The sequence below is a fragment of the Neolamprologus brichardi genome, chromosome 13 (genome assembly GCF_056152115.1).
Source record: "Neolamprologus brichardi isolate AB-2024 chromosome 13, ASM5615211v1, whole genome shotgun sequence".
In the NCBI taxonomy this organism is placed as follows: domain Eukaryota; kingdom Metazoa; phylum Chordata; class Actinopteri; order Cichliformes; family Cichlidae; genus Neolamprologus; species Neolamprologus brichardi.
Genome location: NC_142116.1, coordinates 9,772,120 through 9,792,267, shown reverse-complemented (window position 1 = coordinate 9,792,267; position 20,148 = coordinate 9,772,120). Strand labels below are relative to the sequence as shown.

Genomic DNA, 20,148 nt, shown 5'->3' with positions numbered 1-20,148 from the left:
ACGATTTCCTGTCACACGCACCTCAATGTGTTTTAGCACATTTTTATTAAACCTCTGGGTGATGCAAGTCAATCACTCTGCTCCCACATTTTCCCTTGCGGCACCCCTCCCTTCATCTTGCTGTCCGACTCCGTGAAGCAAGCACATCCAACACAGAGGCGGCCTGATGCAGCCTCACTGCTTCTTTACTCTGCACCCAGCCTTATATATATCTATACATATATATAGATATCCGTCCATCTATCTGTCCAGCGCATTCTCATCTCTGCTCCGATCCTTTTTTTTCTCCCGTTCCCATCTCTCCCTCCTCCTTCCTCTTTTCCCTCCCACCCTTTTTTTTTCCTGTAACTAAACTGGCTGTGTCTCTCTCCATCTGCTGGTTCTTCCTTCAGCGGCCCTGCACCTGTTCACACCTCCTCTCCTGTTGGCCACCTCTTCTCTCTTCTCCCCTCTCTCTCTCTCCCCCCCCCCCCCCCCCCCTTTATCTCTCTCTTTTTCTCTTTCTCTCTCCCTCCCTCCCTCTCTCTCCGCTCGGTGCGATGCTGCCAGGCCCATTCCTGGCTCAGTTAGCCTCTCTGTCATTCAATCCATCTGTCGGCAAGTCAACTTTGTTTACAGCGGGCGGCCCAAGCCTCTTTTCTTCTTCAAGGAACACTAAAGCCCCCCCGCCGACACCAAGGTCAGTGGTTAGCAAATCGTGCCCGAAAAGCAGAAAGCTGCAACTGTTAAAAGTAGCGCAAAAAAATAAAAAATAAATAAATTTATATACCCCCTCGCCTCCCAAACTGTAACACACATATGCAAAAGTATGCACAAAAAAAAGTGTGCAATTTCGCTCATCTGAAAAGCTGTTTAATCTCCCATGCATATGAATAAATGTATGCACATACACACAGACGGCTACAAATAGACACGACCCTGCAGAAACAAACATTTGCTGTTACAGCACACATTCCCTCAGAGAAAAAACCCAGCTCTAGATTGAAGCAATTAGTGGCTGATTGGCCTCTGTCATCATCTATCTGCTCACAAAACAGAGCGAGAGAAGTTTAAAAATCTTAATTGGCACAGATGACTGATGGTCTTAACACAAGAAAAGCGGCCTGGCAGCGCAGGCATCTGTGATTTTTAAAAATAAACACACAGCATACGTACAATATGCTCTCATATTGACCCAATCCAGAAACCAAAGACCTAACGTCAGTGTCAAATCTGTGCCCCGCAGAAATAGTTGTGGGTAGCATATGTGGCAGTGCTCGAGGTCAAATCTATTTTAGCAGAAAAGGTAAACGACTGCCTAAAATTAATTATTTCAACCAGGCTACCTCTCATTAGGCATCTTTTAAAGTGTATGTCTAATACCTGCTGTGTGAATTTTATGGGACAAATATAATAAGAAAAGGTTCTGGTTAATTACCCAAATAAACAGAAAGAAATCTGTGATTACAACTGTACAACGCTTAACTTACATGCAATGCAACAAAAAAAAGAGAGAGAAAAGAGAGAGGAAAGAGTGAGAAAGGTACTTATACTACAAGTCCAAATCTTGTGTACTACAGCAAATTTCTCTCTGCTGGCGTGAGCACCGTCTACCTGTGACGGAATTCACTTCTTACTTGAGACATGCATGATGTTATTTAAAAACACCCACCAGCCTTCACAGTGGGTCGTGTGCTAGGAGGTAACAGACTCAAAGGACTATGCACCACTTTTCTCTCCTTATGCACCCAAATCATTGTCAGTGAATTCAATCATCTCCTTACTTTCATACCTCGTGTCTCTCACAACGTCTCTCCTCTCCCCTGGGCTATTTATTTATAATCAGCTGTGTCTTTACCAAGTAGCAACCACTAGAGTTGCCAGAAACTGCAGTTCCCCAGGTGGCCACTTGAGGCTGCCTAAGAAAGTCAAACAAATTCCCAGAGCCCCCTCTTCTTAAAATACTTTACGTAATACTTTACAGTTATTTTTTTTCTTTTTCAATTCTTCAGAACGACTTTACAAGTTTAAATTTTTGTACATTTTGCATCTGGAGTGGTTGCATTGACTATCTGTCCCGGCACAGGGAGCTGTAGCCGGACAGGATTTGCTAGGCTTCACCTCTGCTAACTGGTATCACTGATACCAGTTAGCAGATGCAATCCTTAATGGAATTATCTGACAAATAATGCAGCTTGCTGTGTACAGACTATCCAAGGAGTTGTGCTGTGGTGAGTGAAAATCTGGTATTATTAGTGCCTTATCATTAGTCATTACTTACTTAGTACTAATTAGCAGATGTTTGTCGGTACATTGCACCTGTTCAGTTTATTAATACAGCTTGCAAAACAAGCTTCCAACTTGTCCAGATATGGTTTTATGGTAAAAATAAAAAATAAAATAAATAAATAATGTGCTGCCAAAGACAGCAAATCTTGAGGCTTCAGAATACAAAAATCAGAAAACTATGCGTGATGTCACAGTCTATGGTCTCAACTACATCACTTTGTTTGTCAGGATCAGGTCAACACGTCTTTAACCTGGCTCGCACGGCACTTTGTTTGGAACGAGCAGCACATCAACATACACTGCAGGGAAATTATATTAATTCACTTGAAATGTAGCTGCAAGCGCCAATGAAGAGGCCTAGCAGTTACAGAGTTGTCACTATGGAGAGTTGATTGGATCAAGTATGGCTGTAAGTACTAATAGAAAAAAGCTTTTTCACTCACTGCAGTGGCCAAAGTGGTCAAATAATGCAATTTTTTATATTACCTCAGGAAGGGGAGAAATCGTCCTTCTTCATGTTTTTTCTGCTAGTTCTGCTGCTGGTGTCATGTATAGACACCAAAGTGGACAGCACTCCTTCATGGGCCACACTGATCAGATTTCTTATTTTGTTTTGGGTTTTTATCAGCTTTGCCTGATTTGATCTCTCAGATCTAGCTTGTAGGAGTAGATCCTTCTGTCTTCTCCCAGTATATAATTATTATTGCTTTTCTATGCTGTCTGACTCTTCCCTTTCAGTATTTGTCCTGCTGTATCTTCCATCTCCACTTAGCTGCCACCAATCTTATCTTTCATCCATCTGTTCCTTACTGCTCTTTGTGATCAACTCCCAGTACAATCTGCTGAGGGCAGCACTGGCCCACTACCTATGTGGCACCGGTTGGCACTGCTGTGTCCACCCAGGGTAACAGAGAGAAGCTGATGGAACGAAGGCAAAAGAAGGGGAAAAAAACTGAACAAAAAGCAGCTATGCAGGAAAAAAGAGAGGATGAAACGACAAAAGGATAGATCAATCAGGTAAAAGAGAATGAGAGAGGTAAAAGAGAAATGGGGGGGGCAGGCAGAGAGAGGTTCTGTCATGTTGGATGAAAGCTGTGCCTACTGGGTAGTGGGCACTGGGTAGCGCCACTGATCCTGCCACCCTCACAGCAGGGGTGTGCAAAGGCACAAAAGTTGAACAGATGACACGGTCACACAAAAACAACACACACTTTTAAACACAGATTTCAAAATCGACCTGCACTGGATCTTCAGCACAATCCTCTAAAACGTATAGAGCTACCGGTAAACCCCTCTCACCATACCCATTTACAAAGATATGCAAAAGATGAGTACAGAATGAGGTGAAGGGTGGATGGTGGATGGATGGCACGGGGATGGTACTCCCTTTCGTTTTGTCCTCTAGCAGTAGTGTGTGTATGTAGGCCAGTGTCCCAGGGCACACTTGGCTGGGGTGGCAACAGTTGTAGCCGACAGATTTGCCTCCATCTTGCCTGAGGTCTCACAGTCAGCGATCTGTCTTTTCTATCCATTCTCAGCCTCGCCGGATGGATAGATTACAGTCCTGCTTAACAATCTTCATACTTACAGTAATGAGTGTGAATATTCTCTGGTGAATTTATAGCATCAACATTTTAACTGCGAAAGACATAAATAAGCTCCTGAGTTAAGAGTGAGAAGGACAGTATACCATGGCAGCACATTATCAGTTATCAGCCATAACATATAACATGTTTATATATAATACTTAGGTTGCGAATACTAGTGAGAAATGCGTGCATTGGCTGAGAACCTAACAAGAATGAATTCTCTCTGTATTGCAATTCTGTAATGCTCAAACTACTGTACTTTCCCCACATAAACTATCCACACTTGCACCTAACTGGAAAACTGTTTGAAACTTACATGCATGATGAAAATAATAGTATTTAATCGTATAAAATCACAGCAGAATACAATCTCAGCACATGAAACACATGTTTAAGGGATCAGGGAATACCTGATAAGGCCAAAGCCATAAAGTCATATGTACTAATGCAGTAGTAATGCTGTTCTAAGAACCATCTTAGATCTATTACCTGATAGTCAGATGCCTCAAGTCTGGTAAATTTCCTTTAATGTTATCCACACTCAGGTAGAATAAAGGGAAAAGACTCATAAGCAGAGCATAAGAACCACCAATATAGAAAGAAGATACATTTATTAAGATCAAGGGTGAAAACGAAATATGTTAGGGACTTTATGCATGATTTCAAAAGGCATTCAGACACTGACCTACTTCATAAAGTCAATATACATCAACATAACAGACATGTTCCTGCTCAAGGGGTCACATTTTCATACGTATAGTGCCAATTTCATTAAAACTGTACAAAAATGGTTTCAGTATAAATTTGCTAGTATTTTAACAACTGTTTCATGGCAAATTAACATAACCTTTGAACAGTTAACCAAAGAAATACAGCAGTGACAGGAAGATCAAAGGAGACAGTTAAAAAAGCTAAAACGAAGACACAAACAAGTAGGTCTCAACAGATTGAGCGAGAGAGGCAGGAAGAGTGCAAGAGAGAGAGGCGAGGAGGCACGATGGCAGAGAGGGCACTCCGACAGCGAGGAGAGAAGAACACGGCAAGGTCTCGTCACCGGGCCAACGGGCCCACCACTGTCAACATCATGGCACTCTGTGGTACACACACAAACACACACACGCACACACGGCTGGCCGACGGCCCTCCCAGCTGCCCTATCCGTAACTGTCTGATTAGTTGTGCTAAGCAGCCCCTCCCCTGCCAACCATGGTGCCATCTGCTACCCAACAACATGGCCGCCGACCAGACAAGCACACACACACACAAACACACACACACAGAAACACACAGCGAGTCTCATACCTGGCACTGCACTGCTGCTGTCACACAGAGACACACACATCAAACTTCACAGACACAGGTGTAGCCCAAAGGTATCAACACATAACATTCACACACAGACGTGCACGCACGCTCGTCTAATTGCGCGCTCGCAAACAAGTCAATACAGTTCACGAAACAAGAATACTCCAAGCATGTGCGCACACACAAGAATACATGCACACAGTTGCCTTAGAGGCAGAGTGCATTCATGTTCGTGGTGACAGTGGTTAGACACTCTTAATGCCAGGTAGAAAGAGCGATGCTGTGCTCAAGTGGTGTGTGTGTGTGTGTGTGTGTGTGTGCTCGCTGGCAGCGCTTGAAGGTTCATTATGGCCCCCGCCTCTCCTGAGCGACTGCAGCCCGCGTGGCGCCCCGGCCCTTTTATTCCGGGCCGTGATTGGACAAGGGCCTCCCGCCGAGTTGGTTTGCAGCAGTTTTGTCGCGCCCAGATTTCACTCGCTGCTCAAAGCGAGCCTCTGGCGGGACGCGGCATCTGCTGCCTCACCTTCCTCATTTACACTTCTCCGCCCTCGCACACACACACACACAGTTCTGTTCACCGCCTTTCCAGACCTTGCTATCACGATGTACAACAGAGGGGAGAAAAAAATAGAACGAGGTAGAGGTACAGAGGGAACGCAGCAGCGTGACGTGTTTAATAGAGTTTGGGGAACTTCATGTATAAGAGTCACAGCGGTTGGTCCAGAGTTTTGTCTGCCTAACCCTCTCGCTCTGTGTCTCTTTGCACCCATCTTCTGATTTCAGGGTCACAGAAAGGAGACTGTGGCCTTAAAACACAGAATGTATGCTTCTCTCTTTGCCCGGCCTATATGGTTGCTTTTGTATTTCCCACACTACCAATTTGGTGCATTCCATCATTTCACAAGTGCCTTAAATGTCTCACATTTTTGCATCTCTAATACATCATCTCTTATGCCCTAACCAGACCTGGTCTAGTACCAAATATATATAAGTTTTCTGCAGAAAGCAATGCAGTGATGGCATGCATAACATAGCTACAAGAAATACAAGAAAGACTTCAATAAACATCTACACAATCAGAAAATATTAATCAGCCCTTTCACTTTTCTTTCTATTTGTGAAAATATAAAGTGATGCCAAAAGGCAGGAAAGATGTTAGTTCGTGCAGTACAAAGTCTACCAAATCTTTTCTATTTACTGCAACTATTTGTTGGTTAAAGCAAGAATACATGGCAGATCAACAATGGTGTCTTCACCTCGCTGTTGGATATGCTCTGAATACATCAGTGAACAGTGAATATGCACCTCTGTATAGCCCCCACTAATGGAAGTGTTTTTCCAAGGCCTCTTAATAAGATTATTTCCAAACCTAAGGCTTTGTGTAAAGTGCCAACAGAAGCTTCAGTCTCATGGCTTACATAGTTAGGTTCATAAATATCTGGACTAGATGGCACAATACCACTTTTTTATGTCGGATACCAATACCATAAATTTGGATATCAGCCGATATCGATATGAATCCGATATAGTGTGTTTTTTAATCAATAAAACTGTTTTTTAAATATCTTGCTGCATTTTGTATAAGTTCATATTCAGGTTTAAAAACAAACAAACACTAAAGCTATTCTGTTATACCTGTATGCAAAAAATACAATGCACCCAAAATATTTCATAGTTCAGCAATACTAATAAATCTAATAAACTTAAACCTACTCCATCCTCCCTATTCTGGTATTTTAAAGAGTAAGCAACCTAACTAATAGGGTTGCAAACTCCCAGCAACAAAAAAAAAAAAAAAATAGGGAACCACCCTCCACCGCATGATGCTTAATTGACGTAATCAACTTTAATTTGATGCAGGGTGAAAAAAAATGCACAGAAATCAATTATTTTTCAAGAATAATTTAATAGATTCAACATCTTTCTTCAACAGATTTGCAGACTGCACAGATGGTACCTTCCCAAAGGAAGAAGTACTATAGCTTACTAGGGTATATTAGACTTAATAGTTACTATATACAGTAATGGACTTCTATAGATTTTACATCAGATTAAAACTTTGGGTGTAAGATTCAGATAATTATTTATTAAAAGCTAGATATTTTAAATGAGAATAAGAAAGAAAAGTATGTCTTTGTGTCCCCCTTTTCCCTCTTCATGCCTATCGGCCCCCCTGGCTAAACTTTGCTAGATCCGCCCCTGCACAGTTACCAGCCGTCAGCTGCGTAGAAAAGGATCCTGGTGTAGAAAGTAATATTAAATAAATTCTAACAACAGATTATCAAGCTGTTGTTCAGCCGCTGGTTTCCTCTTTCTGGCGCGAAGTGAGCGATAAACAAACAAGAGAGATGGACTCGCGACAGAAAAGCCGATCAGCTGATCATTAATCAGTTTCATGATTTAAGTAGCAGCAGGAGAGGGAGGGGGAGAGAAGAGGCAGTCGCTCCATATATCGGTTGTTAAGCTTAACGTGGGAATGCTTTACAAACATTCAGAGATGAACTTACACACTTGCTTTACTTCTCTCTGGGATCACTTCCTCGGAGATAAAATGCCGGTTTGGTAGCGAGGCTCCAATTGCTCAACCAGACCGCTGACAGGTCTTGCACGTGTATAGGAATTTCTTTTATTTATGTATTAATCACATTATTTTATTGTACAATGCCTTGGTGCCACTGGATTTAAACATGTTCCACACTCATACATTAAGACAAATTGTGGGGGTGTAGTAAGAAAGTTGGGGGAAGCAGACAACTCCACAAGAAGAGTCTTTTGTCTCTTCCAGGACTCTGGGAGGTAGCAAGGGAGTGTGAACCTTAAGGTGTGAAACAGCTGAGTACTGCCTTTTGTTCGTGAAGAAGGTATTTAACTGAGAGCCATGCTAGGCTCAGGGAGACTCTGCTGACTGTCTGCCCCGCGGTCATGCAGGCTCTCCACCAACTTGGTTTTCTGTTCTTTGTGTGTTTGGATTAAAGAATGTTAGCTACCGCTCGTCTGCAGGCTTTATTTAATGGAAAACTTCCACAACACACGCCACAGCCGCTCTATCGCGTGACGCATACTGCTTCGACGTGCTACGGTTATGAGCCGAGTTATGCCATGTTTTGTGAGCTGCTTTTGTGATATTTAATGGATCGGATTACATTTTTTATTTCTCTCCGATATCCGATCCAGTAATTTAGGTCAGTATCGGACCGATACCGATACGTAATATCGGATCGGTCCATCTCTAATCTGGACAGAGACAACCTTTTTTCTAATTTTGGTTCTGTACATTACCACAAAAAAATTTAAATGAAAACTCAGATGCAGTTGACTTTCAGCTTTGATTCAGTGGGTTGAACACAAAGACCTTTACTGCAGCAGCTTTCAGTTGCTGTTTGTTTGTGGGCCTAAGTTTAGTCTTCAGCAAATGAAATGCATGCTCAGTTGGGTTAAGACCAGGTGACTGACTTGGCCATTCAAGAATAATCCACTTACTTGCCTTAATAAACTCCTGGATTGCTTTGGCTGTATGTTTTGGGTCATCATCCATCTGTATTAGGATTTGAGCAGACAGTATGTCTCTGAACACCTCCGAATTCACTCAGCTGCTTCTGTCCTGTGTCACATCATCAATAAACACTAGTGTCCCAGTGCCACTGGCAGCCATACACACCAAACCCATCGCACTGCCTCCGCCGTGTGTTACAGATGATGTGGTATGCTTTGGATCATGAGCTGTTCCACACCTTCTCCATAGTTTTTTCTTGTCATTATTCTGGTAGAGGTTGATCTGAAAACTGTGTTCAGTTTTATTAGATGTTTTTCCAATCTAGCTTTTCTATTATGAAGACTTATGAGTGGCTTGCACCTTGCAGTGAATCCTCTGTATTTACTTTCATGCAGTCTTCTCTTTATGGTAGACTTTAATACGACTACTTCCTGGAGAGCGTCGTTCACTTGGCTGGGGGTTTCTCTTCACCATGGAAATGATTCTGCGATCATCCACCACTGTTGTCTTCCATGGACACCCAGGTCTTTTTGTTTTCACCAGTGCTTGCTTTCTTTCTCAGGATGTACTAAACTGTAGATTCTGCCACTCCTAATATTGTAGGAATTTCTCTGATGTTTTTCTTGTTTTGTTTTCCTAGTTTAAGAATGGCTTGTTCACCTGCATGGAAAGCTTCTTTGACCGCACGTTGTCTGTTCACAGCAAACTCTTCCACATGCAAGCACCACACTTGAAATCAACTACAGGCTTTTTATCTGCTCCATTTAAAATGACATAATGAACGAATTGCCCACACGTGCCCATGAAACAGCCTTTGAGTCAATTGTCCTATTACCTTTGTTCTCTTTAAGGTGGCACAGGTTAAGAAGCTGAAACTCCTAAACCCTCCATCCAATTTGAATGTGGACACCCTCAAATGAAAGCTTAGAGTCTACACATTATATCCATGCACATTATATAACTATAATTGTAATATGTTTTATCAAACAAAAAAACCAAACTAAACTTGCATCAGTGTCCCAATATATATGGACCTAACTGTACAAAACTTAGTTCTCAATTCCACCTGCATGCTTATCCCTTGACTTGTGGGATAAGCATAATTTTATCATCATTTTGAAGAGGGATGTTTTAACCCAAACCAATTTTTCTAGCTAATCCTAATCTAATACTTTTTAAGGGCCTAAACCTCACAAGCAAATGAAGGAGCAAGTTTAAGAGAAGACAAGACATAGCGCCAAGCACAAAGGTCCTAATGGAAGGCAAACTGTGGCCTCCTGGGTCATAAGCATTTGACTCTTTCAAATAGGACTGTTTGCATGCAATACTGCTGCAGTGGGTGCACTTAGCACAACTGCCAAAGAACAGATGAGGACACGCTGATCCAAACCCAAAAGACCTTCCTCATCTCACAGCCCGCTCTGCATTATCCAGTATCAACCTTTGGAAACTGTGACCCCAAATGCATAAAGATGAACATTTGCTGATAGGATTTTTAACCAGATATTCACAGATAATCATCACTGCAGATTTTCTCATAAGGGGTTTATTCAGCCTCCTCGACAAATTTGCTGCCAGGACAATTTCAACTGAAAACTCGTTCTTCAGGTGTTTGTCACATACAGGCACAGATTATATGGACCAGCATGTTCAGATATTTCCTGGCTGAAGATTCCGCACTCAGAGGTTTTAGGTGGAAAAACTGAGCGCAAGTAAACTTATTCACAGAAGCAGTTTGAAGCTCCAGGTCCATCTACAGCTCTAAGCAAGCACCCTAATGAACATGGATGCTTGATTTCATGGGGATAACAAAACCGGTGGAAGATCTGGAGCCTCAGACATTCATCTCGGCTCAAACACAATGCAGGCCCACAGGTCTCAACTAACCATGGATACACTAACGCATGCAAACACACATCTCAGTCCTATCTGGCGTGTGTTGAAAGAGAAGTTATGCTGGGCAGTTTTCACTATGGCCTTTGGGATGTGTGATCACAACACGGGGAGAGATGAGGCCGGATGGAGACATGGAAAGAAGAAAAGAAAGAAAGTGAAGAAAGGCAGGAGCAAACAAACAAAACAAACTTAGTAAAGCCCTCTGCTGGGTTGGGGCCGGGACTGGAGAGTGTGTGTGCGCATGTGAGGCGATGTGAACAGAGTGGCGGGGATTAGGACAGATCCTGGGCTGTCCAACTCACAGCTGGCTGATGATCCAATCCTGGAGCACAGCGCAGCGCACCAGCCGCCATGGGACCCCCGGATGCGTGCTTGCATCTGTGTGTGAGCGCGTGTGTTTGCGTCTTTGTGTACAGGCATGTGGGTTAGACTGATGTGAATATCGGCGTGCACGTTTGCAAAGATGCCGTTGTACAAACAAATATGTGTGTGAGTGTGTGTGTCCATATTATATGTATGTGTTTATCAGGAAGGAAGGTAGGGCTATCAGAAATCAAACAGAAGCTGTCCTCGCTTCATGTCCCCCCTGTTTGAAGGCGAGCTGTGATCATTTGCGCCACGAGAGGTGGACCGAATGAAAGAGAGGAGTGAGCAAGTTGCAAAGAGAAAAATCAAAGAGCTGCCTTCGAAGGCTGGCCATAGAAATGCCTTCCAGCCTTGCTACCGTGAATCTCACCCTCTCCTCTTACTCTCCAACAACACACACACACACAGCGACAAAAACACAGCCCAGTAAAGCTACAAAGACTCTTGGATGGCTCTGTAGTGAACAACAGCAGAGGGCATGACTATGAATGAAATACATGTAGCTCTGCATAACCCCTGAAGGCCCACAGATGGACAGAAAGAGAATGACACAGAGCTAGTGAAAGAGCAGAGAGACACAATCGCTTGAGGTTTATTTGTTTCCTTTTGGAATGGCAAAAGAAAAAAGCGATGAGGACATGACAAGTAAAAGGGGGGGGAAAAGAAAAAAGAAACATAATGCAGTGCTGAGGAGGGACAAAGGCTTTGACCAAACTTCAACAGGTGTGTACGATGCATGTATGCTACCATCTTTGCATGGATACATTTTTGTGCAGAGCCATTGCACCGCTAAGACTTGGTTTTAATGTTTAGTTTAAAACTGGCTCAAGGTTAGGGCTAGAACTGGGGACAGCATTTAGTTTGAGATTTTAGATGAGATAGAAAGTCATCATATTGAGGATGAGAAAAGTGTTTGTCAAAGAATAACTTCCTAAAAAGCCAGAAATGTATTAAAATTCTTGTGAATGTTTACATCCCAAATCTGAATGCTGAATCTTTAAGATGTGAGTGAAATATACCATTCTCTAAAGCAGTTAAATCAACAGAGATCCCATATCCATGTATGGATGCTAAGACTTTCCACGCTCCTAAGAAAACTGCTTTTTGGAAACAGGCCTGCTGGACAGCTTTCTGTGTGTCCTCGGCAGACTTTTTCCTTCAGAGCTCAGAGTAATGATTAACCAAATATCAAAAGTTATGAGTTGAAACTGCTTTAAAGTGCATCTCAGACGGACAAACCTTTTGTCTGTACAGTCAAACGGTGTTCAACATTTACTGTAACAGCACAACAACTCGTGGTGGATTGATACCTCTGTGTTAGGAAATTGTAGCTGCAGAAACATCTGAAAAACTACAATTTAAACTATGCCTTAACCTGTGTTTCTACCTATTTTTCACTGCAGTTTCTGAATGAATCAGAGAAAGAATAATAATTATCATCTAAACATGAGAAATTACAATCATAGCCTTAATATTAGTACTCACAGATGTGGTCAAATTCTTGAGGGGAGACTGCCAAACTATTGGGAGTGGGAATGTACAAAAAAGGGGGGAAATCTCCCAGGATTTTTGGGTAGCACTTAAAACACTGAGCCACAACCACAAGATGATAAACACATTGCATTGGTTACATTGTAGAATCAACAAAGATTTACGGCAGAAGTGGAAATCAACTGTCAGCCAGCTGCTATAAAAAGCAACTTTCAGCTGATGCCTTATTCACGGGAGAGTCGTCATAGCAGGTAGCTCCACAGGTTTCATTGTGCCTCCTTTCAGCGTCAAACCAGGAATCTTTCAGCTGTCAGAAAAATGTGCAAACCACCGCACTATTATGGAACCATCCAAGCTTAAAACCAGGGGCGCTTATGGGTATTAATCATTTTTATACTCTTATACTTTTTTGCCTTTAAATGTGACTAAAGGTGTTACTGTGTGCAAAAAATTAAGACTTCTTCTCATCTAAAACTGTTTAAAAAAAAGACACAGCCATATTAAATCTCCATCAGAAGTGGTTTTCACTGCTAATGACCAAAATTGAATCTGAATGGCTACATGCTTAGCCAAGTCAACAGCTGTCAAACATCTAGTATGCAACTGAGGACAGATAAAACTATAAACTCTCTCATGCACATACAGGCGCACACATGGCAGTAAAATGGTTTCGTCCAGTAGCTCCTCTAGTACAGGTCAAAGTCATCATGTAGCCACATTAATATGCATGTCATTCTCCACAGCTGGCTGCAAAATGCACACACATGTGCACGCACGCACACACGCTCATTACATCATCTTTTTAAAAGAAAACAAAAAACACACACACAGCAGCCAGTCATGAAACCAGTGTGTAAATGCTGGCCAGCTGACAGACAAACACACTTAAACACAGATCAGAGCCAGAAGCAGCAGTGGACACACACACTTAAACCAGACACACATATACACACTTAGATTGCACAAACTTGCATCCCGCAGCCTCCAGCACCACGGGACACCGCCGCCACATCTGTGCCCATCTCAAACACCTCGGCTGTGGGCAGCGGGGGTGAGAGAGTGCCCTGAGCGGCTGGCATTGGCTGGCGTGGCCTTGGCGGTGAATGGTGTGGAAGGGAAAAGCAGCCAGAGGATGACAGGAGGGACAGAGGGAAGAAACAGACAAGACCGTAGTAAGAAAGGAAAGAAAGAATAACGTCAAAGGGAGGACGACGATAGGATAACGTTACAGGGGAGATTCGTATCAATTAAAGAGGAGACAAAAAGGCCAGCTAAGGACAAAAGAGCAGGTGGCAGTAAATATGAATCTATGCCCAAATAGGTGGGATGAAATCATAAAGAATATCAGAGGTCTTGATATAGAGATACTGGAAAAAACAGGACAGAATGGTGCAAAAATAGATAGAAAGATAATGGAGGGGTGCCGGTAGTGCCCGTTGTGAGGACGGGTGCAGGGCACTGGCAGGTGGCACTGAGGCCAGGCTGTCCAGTGACCATCAGCCGCACTGTTGTGTGTGTGTGTGTGTGTGTGTGTGTGTGTGCGCCAGGGACAGAAGAAAGGCTCATGCGCCATTTTGGCTCTGTTGGAGCTGTTGCTGGGCTGGGCACTGGCCTGGTGGCACAGAGTGGGCAGTGTGTGTGTGTGTGTGTGTGTGTTGTGTTGCATTATGTTGTGGCATGCTTAACAGGATTAGAGGTGACCTAGTGAGGTCCAGTTGGTATCGGGACCATGGCACAGCGGCGTGCATGTGTGTTTATGTGTGTGTGGTTTGTATAATAGGATTAGCTGTTACCTGGTGCGGTACAGTTGGTGTGCTGATCTGAACTGGACTGGACTGGGCTGAGCTGGGCAGGAGCTGGACAGAGGGGAGCACTGTGTGTGTGTGAGTGTGGTGGCATGTATAATAGGATTAGGTACTACCTGGTGAGGTGCAGTTGGCGCTGGGCATTTGCCAGCTGTTCTGCTAGGCTCAGGGCTTCGGCCTGCCATTGGCTCCCATCCTTTTGGACCGCCTCCAGATGCTGCCGACAGCCAACCAGCTCTGAGCTCAGCCTTTCCACTTCCTGTCCCGCAGAGATGGAAGAAGAGAGGAGGTGAGGAAATCTTTCACAACAACCCACCCTGTGCCCTCAGATGAACGAAACATTAAAGCCTGGTTACAATAACATGTAGAAACTGAGCAGGACAAAAAAAAGACGTCAGGTTTGATCTTCTGAACCTCTAAATGGAAACACAGAATATCCTGCATTCATTATTTAAATTTAAAGGGACAGTTCACCTAAAAATCAATCAGAACCTTTAATGCCATTTAGTCATATAGATTGTTTTGGTGCATCTTGTCCAGTTTTTGAGGTGTGTAGAAATGTCTGCCTTCTCAATGGCATTTGCCTTGTGGTGCTCAAAGCACATGAAATACACTTAAAAGATAAAATATATTTCTAGGAATCATGACAGAGTTATCCCAAACTCCTACCAATACTTCCTCATGTAGAGTGATGCGTCTGTCAGCTTTCTTTTAGTAGCCAGGTCATGACTTTTGTAAAGAGACGTTAATGCCAATACCGTGGGGCTTTGAGCACCACAAGGAAAATGTCATTTAGCTGTATTATATTCAAAAGAAGGCAGTCATTTCTACAGAGGAAAAGTTCACACCAAAACAATCTCTATCGCTTAATATCACTAAAGGCTGAAGGAAAAGTATGCAAATTTGATTTTGGTGTGAACTGTTCCTTTAACAGTTTGGATAATTGATGCTTGTGCAAATAACCTGAGAATAATTTGGAAAATTTGAGTTTTAATACTCATTTTGCTTGCTATGCTTCATTGGAGACCCTCAAAAAAAGAAAAATAAAGACTATTTATGAAACAATCGACTCTACAAAATACTGGGTCAGTAGCCGACTTAAACAAATATCAAATAAATCCTAACTAATCAATACATCGGCACATACCTGTGCTGCCTTTTCCATCTGTCTGCTGGTCTTGGCATTGAGCTCTCTGAGCTCTCGTTCTGCTTCCTGTTTCTTCAGCGTAGCCTGGCTGAGCTGATATCTCAGATCCACACATACCTATAGATGAATAGTCCTCATTAAACAAAGGTGGTCTTTTAATTAACAAGTATGTCACATTCAATGCTTCCTCATTTATTGATTTTCTTTTTATATCCTATCGTGTCCTTACTTTGAAAATCACCCATCGAAATCATCAGACTGTCTTGTTCCCAGGCTCAATGTTTTTACACTCGTGTATTTGACTAGTTTCACATTTCATCATCCCTAAAAGCACCTACTAATTCAGTCTTTCACCAAAAATATAAAAGCCCTGTGATGTTTAATCTCTAATCCTCCCCTAGAAGGATTAAGAAACAAACACAAATAAGACGCATTTGAAAAGTTTTGAGAATCTCTTTGAATTATTAGAAAGATTTGAATCTGGCTGTTTGTTGTAAACTAAGTTTTATTTTTTTAAGATTTGTAAAATGATCTGAGGGTTGAATTTTGTGGAATTTTGTGTGAACTCACACACTTTGTTTGTCTTTTTCTGAAGTCTCTTTCAGCCTGTGGGTTGCCATGTGTTGATTGAGAGGAGCAGATTGCCGTTCGCTTTTTCTTTCGATTCACTTGGTTTCTTTTTGTTTTTGTTTGTGTTCGTGAATTGTTCAAAATAAATACAAATATTAATGAAAGAAAAATATGCTCTTGCATTTACGTGTTCAAAAACTGAATATAAAGTTGGAATAGATTATCTTTTGCTGCCATCCAGTGGATTTAGAAATTAAATGCAAGCAGATAGTGAAGCATGTGGGTCCTTAAAATTAATAGTTCTACTTTTTTAAACAACAACAAAAGAGCTTTTTGCTTTTTCAATCCCATACTTCTAAAGACAAAGCCTGGCTCATGCTTATTTGAAATGCTCATCATGCCATCAATAAAAAATGAGAAGACATACTGACTCAATGTTTTCTTGCGCAAACAGACTCCGATACCTTTGTGTTTTCTTGTTCCCGGCTGGTAAGTGTGCGGAGAGTGTCCTCCAGCTGACTGGTCAGTGAACTCTTGTCTCTGAGAGCTCTGTCTAGCTGTCCTTCCAACTCAGCGACACGCTGGGAAAGGCCAGACACCTGACAGACGAACACAGTACACCATTTCAGCGCCCATTTCACTGCAGCGTCACTCAGAACTCAAGTAAAATGTCCTACAAATACAAACACTTGCACTTTATGAAATTTTTTAGGGTATCATTACAAAACATAACAGACATAAACTCTAAGTACAAGAAATATACAATAGCTACTGCAAAAGCAAACAGCAATGATTCAATTTCCTACTTTTTACTACTTAATGTTTCATTAAAAGAGTATTTTTTCAAATTTGTTTGTTAATATAGTTATTTACAGTATTTTACAGGCAAATGAACGGAGTCATTCTTCTGTAATCCACTTCTTCTGTGAATTTCCCAATTCTGTGACTAATAATCATGTACATGAAAAGTAAGACTAACTATATTCGCCAGCTCCTCTTTTTGTTTGCGGGCCTCTGCTCGGCCCTCCTCTCTGGCCTCAGCCAGTCTCTGCTGCAAACCGTGTGCATCTCGGTCAAGCTGTTCTCTCTGTCGAGCCAGCTCCCTGGACAACTGCTCGCACTGCACCTCCACCTGCATGTGTGCAAAAACAGAAGGGTTAACAGAGTAATAATCAGCTGTACTAGAACAAAGAAAACAAAAAATGATGTTGTGAGTCAACGCTGAGGTTGAAGAACATATGAAAGCTGAATATGTCCCTAATTTCAAGTTACTGGCAATGTTTGAGCACCCTCTAGTGGACGTATGATGATAGTGGTATTCCCATAAGCTTGTATATGTATACAGTGTGTGTAGCTTATAAATAGGTAAATCTGAGCATTAACAAATGCAATGCATTCTAAATATTAACTGTATTAAGCAAAGATGGCGGTCAGCTGGAAAGTTGTGTGTGTGGATGCTTCTCTGACCCTAGCTTTCTGCAGGTTTGCTTCCTCTGCCATCTCCACAGCCTGTTTGACCTGGAGACAGGCTGACCACTCCCTCTGTTGTGTCTCTTGCTGACTCGTCCTCACAGCACGCAGAGCCACCAGCAACTCATCACGTTCTCTGAGAAAAATCAGACAAAAAGGAATTAAAAGCAGAATCTGGATGGTACACTTAACTAATTCGAAACTAATGCTATGGTTTACGCAGTCAGTATGCTGCTGCTAACTTCTGATTGATTCTGCAGGAAGCATTTGTTACCACTGACTTTGTGAGCCTGTCAATAGCCTGGACATGCAGGTTTGTGTGAGTCCCAGCCAACACAGCTTCGTGCTGTGCACACTTCAGGCACAATCCTGCCACACGAGGAGCTCCATCAGCCTTCAGTGCATCTGCAGCCTGCTTCTCCCTGTGTCTCAGGCGAAGCTTCACCTCCTCGCACTCCTTCTGACTGACTGACAGATCCTTTCTGAAAATATCAGAAAAGGAAAAGTGTTCTAAAAAGAATTAAAGATAACTGATTTTTACAGACATAAGGTACATTTGCTAGAGTTAAAAATGACTAAGGTTTTGAATCGGAGGGGATCAGAGATGGGCTTGGTATAAAAATGTAGGTAAGCTATGACTTATTTTGACCAGCCTACAAGAAATGGACTTTTTAAATTTTTCTCCAGTGAATTACCAGATATATAAATAAAATTCAGGTCGGAATGTTTCTGTGACACCGCGTCATTGACAGCAAATAATAGTTTGGTTATTGAAACTATATGTTAATGCTCAAAGCTAGTTATTCAAAAACTCATGCTGAACAAAAACGTTTTGTGTTTTGCACTGTGACACTGAGTGGGTGTCCACTTGATCTGGTTGCAGTTTTAAATAGAGCATAAATGTCTTTCTCAGCCCTGAACATTTTATACTGAGCTAAAAAAAAAAAACAAAACTAGAAGACAATAACTTGAAAAGCATTTTGTTTTTAACCAACTCCTCTGCACTTTTAACTTGGAAAATATTTAGTACAAAATAAACATTTTTTCCAGGGTATCATTAAAAATACTAAAGTGACTAAACAAAAACCAATCTGCAGACTCTGAGGGCGTCAGTGGGAGGAACTGACCTTTTCTTCAAGGAATGACCCAGATGAGTTTCTGCTCGTTTGATGCCGCAAAGAACTAACCTGAGAGAGATGACCTGCGCCTCCAAGCTTTCCATCTGGGCCTGGTAGATCACCTTCAGTTTTTCCTGATGAGCACAAACATCTGAATCTAACTGGATAACTGGATGCAATTAAATATACTGCAACAGCTTCCTATATAAATGTACTAAAAAACAGAATTCATGTTTCTACTGTTAAAGTTTTAGTGGAGGAAATTAGCAAAAGACAAATCTTAAAATACAATCTGGGACCATTGTGCATTAAAATCTGATGAACACTGAGGTAAACGAGAACCGAACGGCAACCAGTAGAGACTCGCCTTTCCTACCAGCTCATTTTTCCATGTGTTGTGTTCTTCTTTCTGTAGCACACTGTGGTCTCGAATGGAGGCTACGTGGCTGTTGTCGATGACTTCGTTCATCTGAGGAAAAAAATTGGAACGGGTGACCAAATGTTTAATTTGAAAGATGCTTTTATGATGCTTAAATTCAGCCTGTTGAACTATAAAAACTTGGCTACGTTAACTTTATATTCTAGTGTCTCTCTACTGAAAGTGTCCAGAGAAAAATGACTAATGCAACAGTCACAATATAATAGGATAATAGGAAAACAGCTTTTGGAGACTATAGCATGACTACGATTAATGCAAGCCTCAAGCCTCAGTTGCTGTTGTCAAAGCAGCAAAGAAATGACCGTCCTATTTTTATTTAAGTGTGACAGAGCCATAAGGTAACCTCAGTCTTTTTTATTCCTCTCATTATTATGTTTGTACTATACGTGCCTTCATTGTTACATGCATTACCATTTTCACGAACACAAAAATCAAACCAATGATTTTCACACACGCACAAATTACCGTGGAGTTTCGGATCGTGTAATCTTTTAGGGATTCATCCACAGCTTTGGCTTTCAGTTCTGAACGTAACTTCTCATTTTCCACCACCACTACTCTGATCCGCTGTTTCATTCCCTGCAGCTCTTCCTGAAGTCACACAAACAGAGAAGCCGATTAACATCCGTTCACATTAGCACACTGGGAATGAAGGACGCACACACACACACACACACACGTACATTTGTGCACACAGACCTTACAGAATTTAACCTCAGCTTCCAGATGTTGGATGTATTCTGACTTGTGAAATACAGGAACCAAATCCTGAAAGGCAGGTAAACTGGACATCCCCTCCTGCCATGCAAAAGGGAAAGAAGAGTAAAAAATAAAAGCCAAAACACAGAAGAATGGCAAGTGAAGTCAGTTTTAATTTCAGTTTAGCTTTCATTTGTTTTCAAAGTGGCTTTGCACATTTCACTTTTAGCCCTTTTTTTAAATGTTACTTTTTTATTATTAGAAAGTGAGTCGTATTTGTCTGTGACAATTTTAACAAATTTACAAGGCTTCCTGATGCTTGCTAGAATGACAAAAACTAAAACTAAGTGCCTTTCCTGTTTATTTTTAGTTTATTTCACTTAGTTTTCACATCTACTTTTAGTTTTTTCTTTCATTTTAGTGAACTATAAAACCATGGTACATTCAAGTATGGAGAATTGCTCCTAATCTGAGTACCAGTTCTGTAACAGG

At 41.8% G+C, this 20,148-nt stretch overlaps 1 protein-coding gene across 5 annotated transcripts in view; it reads right to left on the bottom strand.

Moving 5' to 3' along the window:
* The window catches only part of sdccag8 (SHH signaling and ciliogenesis regulator sdccag8), a 53,795-nt gene that overhangs the window by 28,301 nt on the left and 5,346 nt on the right, over positions 1-20,148 (bottom strand). For all 5 annotated transcript variants that reach the window (XM_006783644.3, XM_035904743.2, XM_006783643.3 and 2 more), the window contains exons 4-13: positions 19,657-19,755; positions 19,423-19,548; positions 18,895-18,987; positions 18,588-18,652; positions 17,682-17,882; positions 17,398-17,536; positions 16,910-17,062; positions 16,395-16,529; positions 15,361-15,477; positions 14,330-14,472 (exon numbers count right to left, since the gene is read on the bottom strand). In XM_006783644.3, coding sequence (XP_006783707.2) covers positions 14,330-14,472; positions 15,361-15,477; positions 16,395-16,529; positions 16,910-17,062; positions 17,398-17,536; positions 17,682-17,882; positions 18,588-18,652; positions 18,895-18,987; positions 19,423-19,548; positions 19,657-19,755 — 1,271 coding nt within the window. The remainder of the gene's footprint in view (positions 1-14,329; positions 14,473-15,360; positions 15,478-16,394; positions 16,530-16,909; positions 17,063-17,397; positions 17,537-17,681; positions 17,883-18,587; positions 18,653-18,894; positions 18,988-19,422; positions 19,549-19,656; positions 19,756-20,148) is intronic.